The sequence below is a fragment of the Filicampus tigris genome, chromosome 5 (genome assembly GCF_054856515.1).
Source record: "Filicampus tigris isolate MCC_2025a chromosome 5, RoL_Ftig_1.0, whole genome shotgun sequence".
Lineage (NCBI taxonomy): Eukaryota > Metazoa > Chordata > Actinopteri > Syngnathiformes > Syngnathidae > Filicampus > Filicampus tigris.
Window position 1 is genome coordinate 9,402,105 of NC_141221.1, and position 18,459 is coordinate 9,420,563.

At 41.4% G+C, this 18,459-nt stretch overlaps 3 protein-coding genes across 4 annotated transcripts; 1 reads left to right on the plus strand and 2 right to left on the minus strand.

Moving 5' to 3' along the window:
- Positions 1 to 282: 282 nt before the first annotated feature.
- kmt5ab (lysine methyltransferase 5Ab) lies at positions 283 to 5,701 on the plus strand. The gene is made up of 8 exons (XM_086031567.1): positions 283 to 448; positions 572 to 678; positions 1,757 to 1,904; positions 1,979 to 2,135; positions 2,210 to 2,297; positions 3,718 to 3,777; positions 4,200 to 4,390; positions 5,256 to 5,701. The coding sequence occupies exons 1-8, from the start codon at positions 439 to 441 to the stop codon at positions 5,464 to 5,466; spliced, it is 972 nt and encodes a 323-aa protein (XP_085887693.1). The 5' UTR covers positions 283 to 438; the 3' UTR covers positions 5,467 to 5,701.
- On the minus strand, positions 5,581 to 12,075 carry rilpl2 (Rab interacting lysosomal protein-like 2). 2 transcript variants are annotated; one of them, XM_086031570.1, is made up of 5 exons: positions 12,007 to 12,075; positions 11,405 to 11,878; positions 9,099 to 9,250; positions 8,826 to 8,942; positions 5,581 to 7,475 (listed from the first exon to the last, which is right to left on the minus strand). In XM_086031570.1, exons 2-5 carry the CDS (start codon positions 11,696 to 11,698, stop codon positions 7,454 to 7,456), a joined length of 585 nt encoding a protein of 194 aa, XP_085887696.1. In that variant the 5' UTR covers positions 11,699 to 11,878; positions 12,007 to 12,075; the 3' UTR covers positions 5,581 to 7,453. The 2 variants fall into 2 exon arrangements, with proteins under 2 accessions (XP_085887696.1, XP_085887695.1); XM_086031569.1 differs by having other exon boundaries at positions 11,405 to 12,075.
- Positions 12,076 to 12,788: 713 nt separating this feature from the next.
- LOC147147192 (RILP-like protein 1) lies at positions 12,789 to 18,349 on the minus strand. Its single transcript, XM_086031566.1, has 8 exons — positions 17,531 to 18,349; positions 17,000 to 17,150; positions 16,530 to 16,648; positions 15,407 to 15,664; positions 13,863 to 14,012; positions 13,610 to 13,749; positions 13,394 to 13,507; positions 12,789 to 13,315 (listed from the first exon to the last, which is right to left on the minus strand). Exons 1-8 carry the CDS (start codon positions 17,816 to 17,818, stop codon positions 13,222 to 13,224), a joined length of 1,314 nt encoding a protein of 437 aa, XP_085887692.1. The 5' UTR covers positions 17,819 to 18,349; the 3' UTR covers positions 12,789 to 13,221.
- Between the last annotated feature and the right edge of the window lie 110 nt (positions 18,350 to 18,459).

The following is an 18,459-nucleotide window of genomic DNA, read 5'->3' on the forward strand; positions in this document are numbered from 1 at the left end:
AGTCAATTTTTGTACTTTTACGTGTACACTACTCTCCAATGAACTTTTTTGGTATATAAATATTTTTGTTAGGTTGATTGATTTAGTCAACTGATAACTGGCTTGATTATACCAACTAATATTTACTCTAATATAGTAAAATACTAATACAGTACAGTATACTGTATACCAAGCTTTTCTCTAGCTTTCTCACTGGTTGATCGAAATGCAGCCAATAAGAAAAGGGCATAGACCCAGATGACCCCGCCTATTGAAGCCAGTTACCCAATTGGAGACGCCCATAGGTTTTTAAACTCCAACACGTTTCCACAGCACGCACACAAACACTAGTTATTTGTATGCGCGTCTACCGTCGCCTCAATAATAAACAAGTGAACACGCAGGAATATATATTTAATTCACCATTCCTCACATCGGACATGTATTCGCAAAACTGACATGGCAAAAGGTAAACAAAACATCCTGTTATGTTTTTTTGTGCGCTTATGGCGTTGCTAGCTAGTATTCAGCTAAACATCAGCCGCTACCCGGGTTAAATAAGTAACAAAAGTGATGGATTGGGTGTTTGCAGGGAAGAAACAGGTGCAAAGGACGGACAAAAAGCCGGAAAATGGTTGTGTAGGCAAAGTCACCCCCGAAGAGACGAAAGAAAACCGTCCCGTGGCTAGCAGCAAAGAGGTATGTTTGATGGCTACGCTGAACAAAGTAGTGCCGCTTTAGCGGACACTTTTTATTTGTAGATAATCGGATTTGATTGAATTGGATACCATAACAGATGTTTATTGCTGAAGAGCTAAATTAAAGAAACAAAAAACTGCTTGAGCTTTACAAATTTATGAACCAATTCAAACTATTTCAATGTAAAACGAATATTCTGTTCTGACCGGACATCTGGGAAACTATTCCAGCAAATCCAAATAAAATGCCATTAAGTACAACTAAGCCCAAACACTCAGCCCCCCCCAAACTCACACTGTAAATCTTTGTTGATGTGTGCCTTTAGTCGGCAACATGGCCTGGGTCAGGGTTGGCCAAGTCCGGTCCTCAAGAGCGACAATCCAGCCTGTTTTAGGTTTACCCCTACGGCAACACACCTGATTCCAATCATCAGGCTCATTATCAGGCTTTTGCAAATCTTGCTGATGAGCTGATCATTTGAAACAGGTGTGTTGCCGTAGGGATAAACCTAAAACAGGCTGGATTGTGGCTCTTGAGGACCGGACTTGACCACCCCTGACCTAGTGAATGACATCAGTACCCCTGACCCGAGCTCTGGTTGGCTGTTTCCCACATGGTTACTTAGTTCTGTGTGAGCGTATGCGCCTTGCAAGTGCTCTCATTTTTTAAAATTTGCATATTTGACTGTCCCGTTGAATAATGAGACAAAATTGCATCGACGACTGCAGTTCTCGTTGCCCTCTTGCAAAGGGCATTACAGTCCCTTAATTGATCCTTTTTTCCACTTTCACTTTGGCTGAAGCTCCCCATAATTGATGTTGTTGGCTTGAGCTAAAAAAAAAGTGTTTGGGGCACTCACAGGTCAAAAACAGTATATATATATATATATTTTGATTTGTTTTTAGCATGTGTAATAAACTAAAGTTGACAAAATTCAAAGTGGCCCTTACATACTTACATTTTTCCATATGCAGCTCGCAGAGAGACAAAACTGAAATACCCCTGGTCTACCACTTTTTTTTGTTTTTTTGTCCTTTCATGTACAGTATTTGTAAGTTATAATTAATCTCCTTTGCAGGCAGATTGCATAAAAAAAGCACATCAGAGCATTCGGCTGACTCCACCTAGTCCGAAAAAGGCCATATCGCCTCTGAGTGACACCTCCAGCATGGTCATTCAAGACGGAAATGATGCTGATGTCAGTCACACAGCCAAGCTGGACAAAGGTGAGGAAGCTACCGTGTTAGCATTGTGTGTAGCAGCACAACAGAGGGCTAAATGTTAACTGTTGTAATTGTAGACGCCTCATATAAAACGCAGTCAGAGCTGGGTGAAACCAAGGTCGCCGATCAACCAAAGCAGAAGGAAGCGACACCGCACACAAACGTGGCCCCGGCAGACGAACGCAAAGTTCCGACACCCAAACACCGAAGGCGGAATCCTCGCAAAGGGAAAAAGTGCGTTGAGAAGCAATAAATGTGGCACTAACGAGGAGGAACATGTTTTGTAATTGTATTGTCTTTCCCTTTAGGACGGACAATAATGTTTCCCAAAACAGGAAGGTCACAGACTTCTTCCCAATCAGGAGGAGTAAGAGGAAAACTAAAGGAGAGTTGAAGGTTAGTTTGTCATCAATTCATAGTTGTTAGTAATTTAAGTTTGGGACCTTTTTTGACTCTTCTCGCTGTTAATTATTCTGCATATCTTCCATTAGTCCTTAGTGCTGACCAGCAAGTAGGCAAGGGCCAATATTAGATTCTGACGGTATGATATCCATGAGCCAAAATATCACGGTATTAAAATTACAGTAATAAAATGTCCTTTTTAAAAAAATAAAAAAAGAAATTGGTTAAATAAAAAGAGCATTTTTTGCACTGAACACAATCTATTTAATTTTTTAAAATAAATATAGAGGATTTGGTATATTTAAGTCATCCGGAGCCCAAAATGCGCTCCGAGGGGGAGGAGGGAGAGTGCTGGGAGCTGAGAGATCGGATCTGACAATTTTTTTTTAGTATTTGACTAATTTAATCCCCTTGAAACATGAAGCATAAAGTGGACATTTATGGTGATAGTAGAAATCCAGCCTCGTAGATTGGTTCATTTTTTTTTTCGTGCGGCAATGACGTGAGGTCACCTTTAGTGACCGTCCCCATTAAATGAGATCGAAAAGGCTCGCCTCATTATTATCCCCAAATACTCTATTTCTACCTCCTACCCAATCACTCCACTCTAGAAATGCCCGAAATACGCTGGACCACCAAACTACGTCCTGAGTGACGTCGTGTCTTCTTCTGCGCATGCGGGTCACTTTGGGGACGCATATGTTCAAACATGAGACAGACCGAGGTCACATTTATAATGCAATATGAACGCACACACCCAAAAATCAGATTTTGATCAAAAAATCCAAATTGTGCATTAAGACCTGCAGTGTGAACCTAGCCAAAGAACTGTGTGCCATGTTAAGGTAACATAAATAAATATTAAGATTCTTATTCTGTTTTAATTCTTCCTAGTAAGTCTCAGTATCAGCTATTTTTAGAACAGTCCTGTAGGCTACTCATGTTGCCCTTGGAGCGTATTTGTAGCACCTTTTTTTTTTTTTTTTTTGCACGATGTGTCAACATTAGTCGACAGCAGAAAGGCATCCGTGTAGGTTAGCGTGTTTGCTCTCTTTCGCCTTGTTCCCTACCTCCCTTCCTGTGTCCTCTGCCCACCCCTTCCTTTTCTGCTCAGCCGAGAAGAGGAAGAAAAATCAGCATGTCGTGGTCCAACATGGTACTACACCAAAGGCATGCAACTCTAAACTTGGACTTGCCTATATACTGTAAAACGTCATAAATCTTGATTAAAAATCTGCGCTATAGCGGGGCCGCAAATGATGAACCACAATATAGAGTAGCAGGGGCTTCAATGTAAATTGATTTGCTACCAACCTAACTGCTGAATATTCTTGCTTCTTCTTTTCAAGACACACACTGCTGCTCTCACTGCCCGAGACGCTGAACTGATTCCATTGTCATGAAATGTTTTCAGAATGAAGAGCACAAACACTTAGATGAGCTGATAAAGAACGGCGCTGAAGAAGGAATGCAGGTACCGGCTACGGGGCAATGTTTGTTTGTCTGTTTTTATTTTTGTCAAGCCAATGTAGCCACGTCTCCTCTGACATTTAAGAGCGGTTATCGTTTGCGCATTCCTCTGTGTATTGCAAAACTAAACATTTCCCAATAGTGTCGGTTGTAGTGCAGTATTCACAATCGCTCACCTCTGCAACATTGGACAATACTTTGTCCTTTGGTGTTTAACTTTAGAGAAATCGTCCAAAATCTGGATATTTTTTTGTGCCAATTAAAAAAAAATCTTCCATTTTTTTTTTTTTTTTTTGGTTTCAAGATCTCATCAGCTGATTAAAATCAGCCGGCCAATTAATCAGTCAGGCCTTAATAAAAACATTATAAAAGCAGTTTATTTCTTTACATTTGAATTTCATTAAGAGGTCATGTGTTTGTCCACAGGTGAGAGTGATCGAAGGCAAAGGGCGTGGCGTGTTTGCCGTGCGACGCTTCAAGAAGGGCGACTTTGTGGTGGAGTACCACGGCGACTTGCTGGAGCTGGCCGAGGCCAAGCAGCGAGAGGCCCGCTATGCCCAGGACCCCCATACGGGCTGCTACATGTACTACTTCCAGTACCAGGCCAAGACCTACTGGTGGGTCTGCTCTCATTTTTACACCTCCCTTAATTTGATAGTTTTGTCGTACTCCAATGAACAGACGTGTTGTCATGAACAACAGAAAATTTAGGCTTTAGTTTGACATCTGTTGTCGTAACCACTGGAGGCAATTCAGAGTTTTCATAAAAATCGTGACAAATTTGTTAAAGAACTCAACCATCGTGTTGTGTAAACGACAAATGTGAGTTATTTTACTCATAAATTAATCGAGCATGTTTTCGTAAACACTGAAGACCATTTTAAATCATCAATGAACCTAATGTATGTCTTTGTGTAAACATGACAATTTAGTTATATAATGCGTAAAAAATTTTATAAACCGACAATTTAGTCTTTAAAGAAGTCAAGCATGTTTTCCTAAACCTGAAATATTGCTTCTAACAATCAACATTTGACTTATTGTGATTATACTAATTCGGAATTAGTTCCTGCGGACTAAAAGGGGCTATTTATTGTTTTTATTTCATCGATCACCACGCCGTGCGTGTGTGTCAGTTTTTTTGGTTTGATATTTTTTTTTTTAGATTACGTTGAGATTACGTTCTCGGGGACGGGCTGGGACCACGTGGCCCGTTTAATTATGCAGACGGGAACTCTGTGGCGGTTAGGCGATGCACAGCTCTGGTCGTAGGCTTACATGTTTTCATAACCATTTAAAACCATTTGAGCCAATGAACCTAACGTAGGACATTTTTCTAACACTTTTCGTCTAAAGTGATTTTTTTTTTTTTTAAGACACCAGCAAACTCAACATCCCTGTTCTTAGCGCTAGCTAAGAATGTGTTATTCTTTAAGCAGTTTAGGGCACTCAACCAGTCGAATCTGTTTTGTCTTTTTGCAGCGTGGACGCCACGCGCGAGACGAGCCGCCTGGGTCGGCTAATTAACCATAGCAAGGTTGGCAACTGCCAGACCAAGCTGCACGCCATTGACGGCTCGCCTCACCTCATCCTGGTGGCGTCCAGGGACATCGATGCAGACGAGGAGCTGCTTTACGACTACGGCGACCGCAGCAAGGAGGCCATCTCGGCTCACCCTTGGCTCAAGCATTAAAAAAAAAAAAAAAAAAAGAAAAACTGTCTCTGGAAACTAATTGGTGCTAAAAAGATTAGTAATCTTTTTACATTTTTTTTTTAAAGGACATACAAAAAATATTTTAAACCAATGTGTTTTTTTGCAATTTTAATCATGCTTTTTATACATTTTTCTGCTGTAGATTTTTTGTTATTCACCACCCGTGTAAATTATGAGCCACGCTGTACCCAATAAAAGACATTATGAGCTGAAATGGATGTGAAATACATTTAAGGAACGAATGTGTCTGTCATGAGGAGATGAATGTTTACTCTGTAGCTCATTGTAGGAAGAATCAAATTTCCCACCGTGACGCTAAACATTCCAGGGTATTAAATGTCATCTTGTAAGGAATTCAGTTACAAAAGCCCTAATTACACAATACTTCAGATTACTTCATCAAAGTAAAAATCACTGAACTGGACGCTTCATTAGGTACACTTATGTGCATCACAAGACTGCTTCAGATAATGGATGGATGAACATTTTCATAAACATCAAGGACAAATTTTAGTGTTACAAAAAACCTAACGTCTGTGTTTTTGTATGTTTTGAATCAGATATTTAATACATGTATTTTTAACGGCAGACAAGACAATTTAGTGTTAGAATCAAATAAATGCATTTTCATAAACATTTAAGACGTTTGAGTAAACACCATTTTTTTATCATTAAAACAATTCTGAGTGTTCAATAATCTATCCTACATTTCCGTTGAATCTATTCCATGACCGTGCTTGTTTCTCAAACCTCTCGCCGTCTTTCCCCAATTGAAATGAATGCAAATGCTATTAAACCTCCCCCAAAAAAACACAACCAACTATTTTGTGATTTTTTTTCAATTAGAAAAATTCTATTATCATTATACTTTATAAAAACACACAGTAGTGACATTTTAAAAAACAGAATAATTAAACCGTTTTTGTCACACTTTGCATCAACTGAATGGCCTTTGTGCTGCTGCCCACCTTGGCCAGATGGGGGCAGTATAAAGAAGACAGACATAATGTACCTGTACGTCTGTATAGTATAGGCGTCTCTGCTTCTCTCAACGTCTAAAAAAATAATAGGATAGTGAGTACTGTTATATTGAATGTCTGATCCGGTGCTTAACTCATTCACTGCCATTGACATATTTGTCTTTTCACAGTCCAGCCATTCAATCCCAGGAACTTAGTTATATTTTTTCAAACGTTAAAGATGGTCTAAAAAATGTCTGGCAGTGAATGGGTTATTTGCGTTTCCAATTATGTGTTAGCAAAAGCACAAAGCTAGCAAACTAACGGTCGAGCCAAGTGTTTGTTTTAAATACATGTGTAATTCTTCCAGTTTGATGTTGAGTTTGACTTTAAACCAACTCTGAGGGGCATCAAACAACTTGAATCCTCCTTTTTTTTCTTTTGAAGAATTGCTTATTGCTCATCGCGAATGTGAGTTGAATTCGGTACCATCACATAGCGCTCGGATTTCAAGTTCGTGTCCTTTGCATCCCAACGCACTAACTGATGGGTTCTTCTTTCTCGTCGGCGTCGGCCCAAAACCTCATAAGTCACATTTTGATTAATTTCAATTTTTTTTTTTTTAATCTATACCTACTATTGGTCAGTCCACACACCTGGCTACCTTGCTTCTACACATTATTGACTAATCTAAAGTGTTTAAATTGTCTTGCTCTCTTTCACGATGCAATACTTATGGTTGAACAAACTAGCCATTTTTGGGGTATCCTGAAAAGTAACTATTTCTGAGGTACAAGGTTTTGGCCCGAAGCCGGCGATATGATGCAAGGGTACCTAATGATTTGTCCCACAACAACAACTCTATTATAAATCTTCGTGATACATACAAAAATTAAGGCAGTGTGTTAACTTTACAAATACACTGTGAGTAAAAAAATATAAAAGTGGTTGTAGAAACCTTCCAAACAATCCAGATTCGCCAGGGCCTTCTTTGTCTTCTCCTTGTCTTACTTCCGTCTAAATGAAAACCTAGCGACAGGGGAAAACAAGTTAGTGTGGGAAGGCATCCTGGCATTGGGGGGAAAAGTGCACAACAGCGGCGAAACTACAGTGAGTCAACATCATTTGGTCACAAGAATTTGATTAGGCTCAGGATGAGTGAGTGCACCCTCATGCAATGCATTGTGTCATGTGCTGCATGTAAACCTGCGCTTCACAACAACATATCCATTTGCTTTACTCCGCGTCGTCCTCGGTAAGATGGAGTCTATCCCGAGTGACTTCTTATTATGGGGAAAAGGGTGGGCTCCGATCAACTCTTAATCGTTCATCAATTCGCTATCAATTTTCTGTATTTGATATATGGTACAGTATGTATGACTAGGCTATACCTATACAAATGACTTTGTGAGTCTTCGCAGTGAAAAGTGTTATAGAAATAAAATGGACTTTTTTTTACTTATCAGCCACACTGGGACTAGAGCTGAACAATTTTGAAAATTAATCTAATTGTGATCCCCCTTTCAATATTGCGATTCCGATTCAATATGCGATTTTTTTTTCAATGTTCCCTTCACATGCATTTTTTCACTTGCAGTCTTTTAAGCATTCGCTACAACAACTTCACAAAATCCTACAAAAAAATCGGTCACACTTTAAAGTGGAAATCAACCCAACGTTTTCTTTGCAATAATATGTTCTATACAACCCAACTAGTCTAAACACGGCATTCTCATTGATACTGTGTTTGTGGAATATGAGTTAAGTAGTAAAATTGACTCGTTTTTGTCCACCTCAGGGGGCGGCCGGTTTGCTTTCAACTGAAAATGACATCACAGTTCCTCAGGGCTCAGGTAACAACCAATCATGGCTCGGCTTCAGAAAACAGGTGAGCTTTCCCGCATTTTCAACAAAGAAATACCAGTGTACAGGACTAATTGTCCCTAGTATTGTTCCCCAATTTAAAATCAAATAAAAAATAACTCTGCCAATGGTATCGGAGCAAACAAATTGCTTGCTTTGTTGTGCTCACGAACATTATTGAAATAAATGTCAATCATTGATATTTTAAAGTTGCTTCAACTAAAATAACAGTTTTAACCCAAATAATGCAAGTTGTGTTTTTTTTTTTTTTTTTACAGTGTAGGGCAGGGGCTTTCAATCCTGTTCCTCAAGGGCCACTGTCCTGCCAGTTTTCCATCCCTCCCTGCTGCAACACACCTGATTCAAATGCTCAGATAATCAGCAAGGTCTGCAGAATCGGATTAACCATCCTGATCATTCATCCGGGATCAGGGTGTGTTGGAGCAGGTGAGAGAAAAAGGGCAGGACAGCAGCCCTCGAGGAACAGCATTGAAGGCCCCTGTTGTAGGTGCTCACAGTTTTCCAATGGTGGTCTTCTCCTCTTTTGCGTCATTAATCCCGGCCGCTCCGTTTTGCGCCGGCGCGTTCAGGTCCACTTCCACCATGGCCGCTTGGCCCTGCGGCAGGATCCCGCTGCACAAATCGAATCCCACGTGAGCCACTTGCACGACAAACAGTTACGAGAGGACGCTTGGACACGTGAGGGTGAACAATAAAAGCAGGCCAGACTGCTTTACAGCGCAAACGGTATAATAAAAGTCGCTTCCCTCCCTCCGCAATACCATTCACCTCTTGTAGAGCTGCAGCTCCTCTTGGGCCACCATGAGCTGGGCCTTCAGCTGGTTCCTCTCCTGTAGGACCTCCTTCAGCTCCTGCATGGTGAAGCGAGGCCTGTTGGGGTCGCTCAGGTCCACCACCATCTGATTGGGTCCCACCGCTTGCTTCAATGACAACAACATTGACATCATGAAATCAACATTGTATAACTTGATTTACGACTTGAATTTGTTCCTGACCAAGCTCGATATGCGATTTACTTATATAACGAAATGCCTTTTTTTTTCTATTCCAGGCTCTCAAAAACACTACTGTATTATACTGTATATAAACATAATAAAAAAATAGCGAGAAATGAAGTTTAGCCCTTTCATGCACAGTGGTGATGGTTTTTAAAAATATTTGAATCCTTTCATGCATTAATTATGATTTGATGTAATTATTTAAAATATAAATATATTTTTCAGATGACTAAATATAGGCGAAAGCAACTTTTAAATAGCTGTCCACTGTAGTGACCACTGTGCATGAAAGGGATAATTACCGCACATATCGATGTGCGTCTTTAAAGAACCTGGGCCCAGCGAATGATGTCAGGAGCTGGAGTCGGGTTGGTCGGTTAGTCGGCATGTGAGTGTCTGGGCGTGACTTGCGGTCTACAGCAGCTCATTTTGTATTGTGAGTGTGACTATTTGTCTCATTTAGTAAACAACTGGAAGTGCATGGCAAATGTGGCTCTCCTTCCCACAAGATGGCGGCAAGGAGTCATGAAGCTATTCAACTCACAAATGGCCTCTTTTTTTTCAAATCAGAAAATATGTTAAAAAAACAAACCTCTTTGAAGAGGTGAATCCACGAGAAGCTTTATGCAAATACGCGAGCGATACTGTTCTGTGATGTCCTTGCATGTGGGAAAGGAGAGCCTCAATCACCGACGCACTTTTAGCCTTTCACTGTCCGAGATATACAGTCAAACGCACAACACTAAATGGGAACACTCATGAGGAGTTGCTTTAGGCTACAACTCACCTCTAGACGCTTACACGCAGACTAACCGGCCAATGTAAATCCAGCTCTAGACGTCACTCCCAAGGCCATGCCCCTAAACGGGGGATTCAAGGCCCAAAAAAATCTCCATTTAGCCTGACATTCTTTTTTGCATGGAACGCCAATAAATCCAAGCACGTTTTAGGAAAGCAGTCTGCCTTTCATTTTTGACTTTTTTATTTAAATTTCAAGATTCTTAAACACGTGTTTTGGTCCCTCTGAAACATGAAATACTGTATCACTGGCAATTAAACGTTCACTGAACCTTTATATTTAAAATCAGGGAAATGAAATGTCAACCGCATTTCCCATGTGCGCAGCGCAGTGTCGTGAAATCCTGACGTCTCGCTGGCCTGCAAGTTGGACTGAATTACGTTTCTATTTCCGGTAACTGTGTGAAAGATGAATAGCGATGAGGTAATGAATCTAGTTTAGTTTAAACAATACTTTTGTTTTTTTGGTTGTTTTGGGGCTTCTGCCATGACACCAGTAATAGCGCGTGGACGTGCGAATCGACTTCCGTCCTTATAGCGAAAGGAGGAAATGAGTAAGCCGTAAAACAATTCAGGACATTTGTATTTTTTTTGTGTGCAAGGGTTGCTCCCATCCTCCTCAAAGTTGCTGAATGCAAGTAAAAACGATACAGATCCCCCCAGGGCATGACAAAAGTCCCATTCAACTACTTGTAAGTCAATGTTTCATCAAAAGAGTTGTAAAAAAAAATTTACTAAGGTCGAATTCTTGTCTAGTGCTGCTTTAAAAACAGGGAAATAAGTAACAGTCCCCTTACAAATGAGGCAGACACAGCGTATTCCAGTGAAAAAATATAGTCCAATTTCCTTACATTTTTGACACTTGCTGTCAATTTTCCTTTTTTTTTTTTTTTTTTTTTTTAAATTCATTGTCGCTATTTTAGAAACTGTCCGGAAAGAAGGGTCACACAGGGTTATGGAGTTGGACAGAGTGCTTCTGCCTTCTTGTGTTTAAATGTGAAATTGAATTTAGAGTGTATTTTATACGCTGGTCAACGGGGCTACGGGCCAGATGTTATCAATTTTAGGACAGAGGCTGCGGGCCGGATAATATTTGACCGCGGGCCGCTTTCGGGCCTCGGGCCGAAGTTTGTATTTATGTCAAAACTGACATAGATGCTGAGCTAAGTAATAGACATATCCTCATATTTAGAGAGTCAACCACACCGGAATAATCCCCCCCCAAAAAAGCAACTTAAATCGTATTCTTGTCATATTTTCCACTGGTGACTGCCTCACCGTGCCCTGGCCAGTGGAGCTTTCGTTGACAACACGGTCCAGTTCGCTCTTCAGGTTGTCCCGCTCCATTTTCAGCTCCTCCAGGGACAAGTTGTACTTGTTGACCATCGTCTCGAACATCTCCAGCACGCGGACTATGCGAAACTGGAGGTCGGACACCTCTTCGCCCGTGCGGCTGATCCTCAACAAGTCTCGGCCAACGACGTACGAGATGTCGTACACGTCCTCCACAGTCAGCTCGAAGGCGTCCTTCTCGAACGCCAATGCGGGCGACGACTCATCGTCGAGGTCCATGCTCGGATGGGGGACGGGGGCCTGGGGTGCTGCGGGTAAGCCCGCTTGTTATCTTCGTCGCTCCCCAACTGTGTTTATGGCAGTAGCGGATGACTTCTTCCAGGGGAGCAGCACTTCCCCCATGACGCGTCCGCCAATGGCGAGTGGTAGCCGGGCGGCAGAGGAGGGCTAGTATCCTAGCTACAGGTGAGAAGGCACAAAGAGTAACAAGCGGAGTTGAGAGGATTCCCCGCCATTCCTCCACTCTCCAACGAACTTTCTTCGGAGTTTAACGTTATTTTAATTGGCAAAATATTCACATTTCATACCGTTTCGCCACATAAAAAGGTCCAGTTTGGAAATGATTTAGCACCACTTTGAAGTGTGGTCTGGCCACTTAAAACTCACCGGAAGCTACAGGCGTAGCCAATAGCACGCCCAAGGCTGAAAGGTCTACCAATGGTACGCCGGGTCCCTGTTCGGGTTCTTCCGCCTTTTTCTCTCCAATCACCATGGCAACCAGCGATTCCAAACACGCCAAAATGTTTGAGTGCACATGCGCAAACAACACGCTCACGTTCGCCGAACAGTAAATTACTACAGTAAAAACTACAGAATGCGATCCAATTTCTGTGGAAAGTGCATGAACGGGAAGAGCCAGTGTTCAGCAAGTCACCGTACTTGGGGAAAATAGTGAAAAATGAAATTTGGAGAATATGAATCATACACTTAAATGTGTCAAAAATTAGCTGAGTAGTTAGAATCTGGAATAGTTTGAATAACTCAAGTACATAAATATGGAAGGGTGACTTAAGTATGGAAAATGTCTCCATTCATTTCAATGCGATTTTTTTCATGGAAAATTGTGAATATGTGGATTTGGAATTTGGTGAATGTAAAAAAATAGTTGCCCACTTGTTCTGAATGAGTTACACACCTGAGTAAGTATATATATTATATATATGAATTTATTTGTTGTTCTTTAAATGAGCCACTGAGACCTAGAGTGGGCCAACCCCAGAGTTGTTGCTGTACGGGGGAGAGTCCATAATTGCGCTCAGCAATTGCCCTGATTCATCAGTGCAACACTGCAGGGACTGTAGAAGACTCAGAAAGTAAGTAGTGCTTTATCTTGCATGCCACTGCATCTGCACATTAGTACATTATTCATCATCTTTCGTGACATATTGAGGAATTTGACAGATGTGGGGAATAATCAAAAAGAGAAGAAAATGCAAAAGTCTGTCCAAAAAAATAGTTACCCAAAAGAGATCGATTCACCAGATTTTATTGCAGCCATTATAGTTCTCAATGGCTCGAATATAAATATAATATTCGTAACAAGTAATATGTAACAAGTAATACGTAACAAGTAGTGTCGTTCCTTAAATAAATTACCTGCTAAAAAGGAATTGACTGTACATCAGTTGGCACCTTCCCGCCAATTGGCAGGTAATTAACAATTGAAATCAAATAGACTTTTCAAAAGTATAGGAGAAAGCTCAACACCCTTGAACTGTTTGCGAGTAGTGTAATTTAAAAAGTCATACAAAGGAAACGAGGCGTCTAATTGGCAACAACGTCGGGTCGTCAGCGATTAAACCAGCGGCGACCATGGGCATGATGGCTGTGAAGATCCTGGAAGGAAAAGCAGGGACACATGTTCCAATGTACATGCACTTCCTTTGAGGAGATATGTGAACATGTGACACTCACAGGCGACGTATTCCAGATTCCGGCACATCTGAGGAGGCGTTGCAGGGCGGTGGCGGCGGCGTCGACAAAGACGAAGCACTGAAGAAGCAGCTGACATCCTCCTCTATGTCCTCACTGGAAACGGGGGACCGAATGAAGTGCCGTTAACTAACATTTTCAGTCTTTCCATCACCATATTAGGTCATTTTTAGCGGGGGAAAAAAAAAAAAAAAGTACCTCTTGTAATAGGCCAGCTCTTCCTCCAAGAGGAACACTTGAGCCTTGAGTTTGTTTCGCTCCTGAAGAACGTCGCGGAGCTCCTGCAGAGTGAAATGAGGAGCTTCCGAGTCCGCTTCCTCCTCCTCGGGCACTTTCTCCTGAAGATGAAAGCACACACATGAAATACTGTACTGTATTCACCAACACTACAAAATAAGAATGATTATTATTACTCATGTTCTCTTTATTACTATAATGTCGTCTGTCATACCAATGAGAATGCAGACTTGTCTGTGTCCTGCTGACTTGTGTTTACGTCGCCGTGCTCTGAGCTACTGAGGAAGTTGGGAATGTTGTCCAAGTAGTCAGGATCTCCTCCGCATTCGACCCATACAGAGTCTGCCTTGACGCAGTCGGACGCCTCAACGTGGGACACGGAGGAAAGACGTCAAAACATGAGGGACACTTGCACCAATCTAACCACAGCCCGACCAATAAGACTAAGAAATAATATTAGATGAAAAACACACAAATACTGGGAAAAACAATACAAATATCAAACAACAATATATGTGTATTTGGAAAATCTAAAATTACAACAACAACAACAAATACAAAAGTATTACAGAAATACAAAATCGATGAACTATTAGATGCATGATAGAAAAACCAAAAATATTAATTGAAAAATATCATAATGTCTTTGGACATTAGACAAAAAAAAAAATCCAGAAATATACAAATATCAAAAAAAATTTGAAAAACAAAAGCAAAAATTATGCAAATATTGGAAAAATGACAGGAAAAAAAAGCACATGAAAAGTAAACACACCTTCAAAATTAGAAGAAAAATGCACAAATACTAGGGGTAAAATACATATTTTACAAAAAAAATACACAAATATTTTATAATAGATAGTATTAGAAACATTTTAAAATATGAGGAAAAATACTAAATATTAGCAAAAAAATAAAAGGAGCTAAAAAAATGTGCATGGATTTAAAACAGTAGGACAAATTAGGAAACTATTACAAAAACAAAATATTTGAAAAAAATAATATACTGGGATATGAAAAATGAAAAGTACATGGAAAAAAAAATCAAGTAATTGAAAATATTACAAAAATAATAGCGTAAGAGATCATTAGACAATACAAAAGTATTAGACAAAACATTTAACAAAAATATATGAAAATGAAAATATTAGACAAAAGATGAAATGAAAAATACAAACATTCAGAAAACAAATTAAACATCAGGGGGTCTTGTATGTTTGGCGTCTTGGATTGCTGTTGTGGCGCACATCACACTGAGTGGGGGAAATCCGAAAAGTACCTACTTCTCTTAGACGTGCCAACTACGGTAGCAACAATAATTAGAATCAAGCCACACCGAGAACGACAGTGGGCTAACTCCATTTTTCTTATTTTGCAGGAGAGTGATAAATGATACGTTTTATGTCCGCCGTCCAATAGGTGCCACTAAAGGTTTTGTGGTCTTCTTCCAAACAACTGTCAACTCTCGCAGTTTTTCATGAAATACAATATCATTCACTTAGACTAGCATGCAGAGGCACTTGCGCCTAAGATCAAAAAAAGTACAAAGTACAATAACGCACTGCCCCTTGTCAAGATTGGAGCGAAATCTTGATTTAGAGCAGTAGTCATTTCGCGCCTTGTCGCTAATCTTTTCTTCACTTAACTTCAATATGAAAAAAAGGGAGTTAGCCCACTATTGTTCTCAGTGGCTCAGTTTTAAGCGGAGCAACCATCTGGAATGTTATCACGGTTTTCCAGGAAACTGTTTTATCTCACCTGCGGAGACGCCTTGGACACGGACGGAGAGCTCTCCTCCATCATAGCCACCTCCCTCTCTAGTTCCCACTCCTGCCGCTCCTTCCTCAACTGCTTCAACTCATGCCGCAGGGCATCCATTTCGCGCCGACGAGCCTGCGCTGCCGCCTCCAGCTCAGACCGCCGCCGCATGGCCGCCTTGCCGTGCGCCTCCATCGTGCCAAGCCTGTGACGGAGATCCTGATTGATACGGATTAGACGGTGCTGCTGTCTCTGGAGCTGAACACAAATGGAAAACAAATTGTCACATGGAGGTTGAAAAAATAGCTGTGGAAGAAAAACGAATGACCGTTTCAAACCAAAATGGCAGACTTACTGTGTCATTTCAGGCATGGCATTTTTGTTCATTCATAATAGAGATTTTTCATCAATCTACTAATAACAGACTACCAAATTTCATTCTGCTAAGTGAAACTTACTTGAGCGCAGATTTAAAAGAAAAAAAAAAAGGTGTACCCCTGGAATTGACCAAAATTAGCCTAAAATGGTCACATCAATCCAAAATTACAGACATCCTGTGTCTTTTCCGACACGGATTCCTGAGACTATTTGTCGGGATACTCAAGATAAGCATGTCTGCCAAAAATCATGTTGCTACATGAAACTGGCTTAGGGGGCTGATATTTCGAATAAAAGAGGACCCCCAGGAAATGATCCTTATAGATAGGCTTTAAACCAAAATGGCTGACTCCCTGTATCGTTTCAGGCATGGCTTCTTGAGACGTTTTGTGGGTTTTCTCACGAAAAATATGCCTGCCAAATATCATGTCGTTACATGAAACTGGCTTGGAGACTGAATTTTCAAAGAAGACCCCTGGAAGCGATTCTAAAATGTCCGCCACCAATCAAAAAGTTGGTTTTTATGTGTCATTTCAGGCATGAGTTCTTGAGACTTTTTTGTGGGTCTATGCATCACTTACATGCGTACCAAATCTCATGTTGCTATGTGAAACTCGCTTCGAGGGCTGACTTTTCACAATGCAAATGATCCTAAAATGTCCACTTGACACCAAAATGGATGACTTCCTGTATCATTTCATGCATGCGTTCTTGAGACTTTTTGTGGGTCTGTGAAGAAACTCACCTCCTCGACATCATCGTTTTTTAACATCAGCTCTTGGTCTTTGGCCTGGATTTTGTCCCTCTGTTTCTCCACCAACTTGTGGAGCCTTGTCAACACTTGCTTTTCCTTCTCTGTCGACCCTGTGAGGACACAATATATTTACCCATAGGACAAGAGGAAATATAGCTTTTCACTGTGTGTGCACTTCGGTAAATATAGCTGTTGTCGACATGACAAGAGCGTCTTCAAAAATAACTTCCTGTGCTAGTTTCCCCCCACCACATTTGGCCGTTTATATTTTGTCGTCAACATGCAATCTCAAATCGTCCATTCCCATGTGACTGAATGTATATTAAACAGCATCCCAATGGAGGACTTGCCGCAAAACTTTCCATGAAGAGGAGCAATGAGTTTGACTGTTAGATGCAAGCAAGAAGAAGAGGCAGAGTAGGTCACCAAGTGATACTGTAGTCCACAACATTAACACCCACCCTGGTACGGGTCTTGTTGTTGGTCTTCGACGGGAGCTTGATTGAAAGCTTGGCTGGCCAGCAGCTTTTTGTTCTCCGCCTGCAGCTGAGCCATCTGCGAGAGGAGATCCTCAACCTCGGCTCTCCACACGTCTTCCACCTGCTCCAACTCCTGACAAAAACAAAAAACAACAGAAAAAACATTGGGTCAGTCAAAATGCTGCGTGGTGTCTTATCACAATACAATCACTCAGTGTGTACAATCAACACTATACCATAGGGGTACTTTGACAAACTGCTAAAAGGAGATTGACTAGTAATTGGAAAGGCTAATAGTTAAAACCACCCAGTAATGGACGTCACCGCAAAAATGTTTAGAATTGCCTGTCCATATTAATAAATTGTAACTATACCACAATAGTAGTTGTGTCTTATACACTTAAATCGATAAAATACAATTTAAAAATGGGTGGGGGTACGTGAATATGCGAATCCACGGCTGCGGACTGCGAGTATGTGGGTGTCGATTCTTTTTTCCAGTTTAGCGCTTACCTGGTGGTGCTTCCTCTCCTGCGCGGTTCTATCGCTGCGCTCCTGCTGCAGTCGCAGCAGCTCCCTCCGCAGCTCGTCGGCCTCCTGCCCGCCTCCGGCGGCGTCTCCACGGCGGCCCACCAGCGTCTCCAGGAGCTCCAGGACTCGAACGACCTTGGGGACCACGCCGGCCAAAGCCTCGCAGCCGAAGCGCTCGATGGTCCGCTCGAACTCCTGCGCCAGGGCCGCGGCGATGTCGTATACGTCCAACACGGTCAACTCGGACCAGGGCTTCTCCAGAGCAGCCATGATACAACGTCACCTGTAGTAGTACGATTAAAAACAAAACCTCGGGACTATTCGCCTTCCTCCACGGAACGGTCGTGTCACATTTTAAAGTGGAAACGAGAGTTAAAGCACCACGAGGTGGGTTCGACGTGTCAGGCACTACTTTTTGTTGAGTTTGTTGACAGGTTCAACTTTAACTTTAGGCGATGCGTTCAAGGCCCTCGACAAAGCTTGTATGTTTCCAATTTCGTCGCCATGTTACCATAAATTAGTTAAGAACAGCAATGCGCATCAGACAACTGCAGAATATTAATAATGTAGCACGCGACTGTATTGTTTTCAGAATAGCGTTTTCAAGGAACCTATCTCGATTCTTTCAAAAACTGAATGTCAGGCTTTTTTCAACAGCTTCCGAATGCAGCGGTCTTTGCCTTCCACGCTGCCCTGAGAGCCACACTGCGCATGTCAGAATCCGATTTCGTTAAAAGCACAATAAAAGCGTCAGCTGTTGGCAAAATTAACGGTTCAATATTCTGTATAGATATTCTAATAGGTTGGATTTTTAATAGCAAGCAAGCAAATGCACCCAATGTTTAGTACTTAAAAACCCGACAGAGAACGTTAAATTTCGAATATGTAGATGAGGGGGGGGCGGGGGTGCA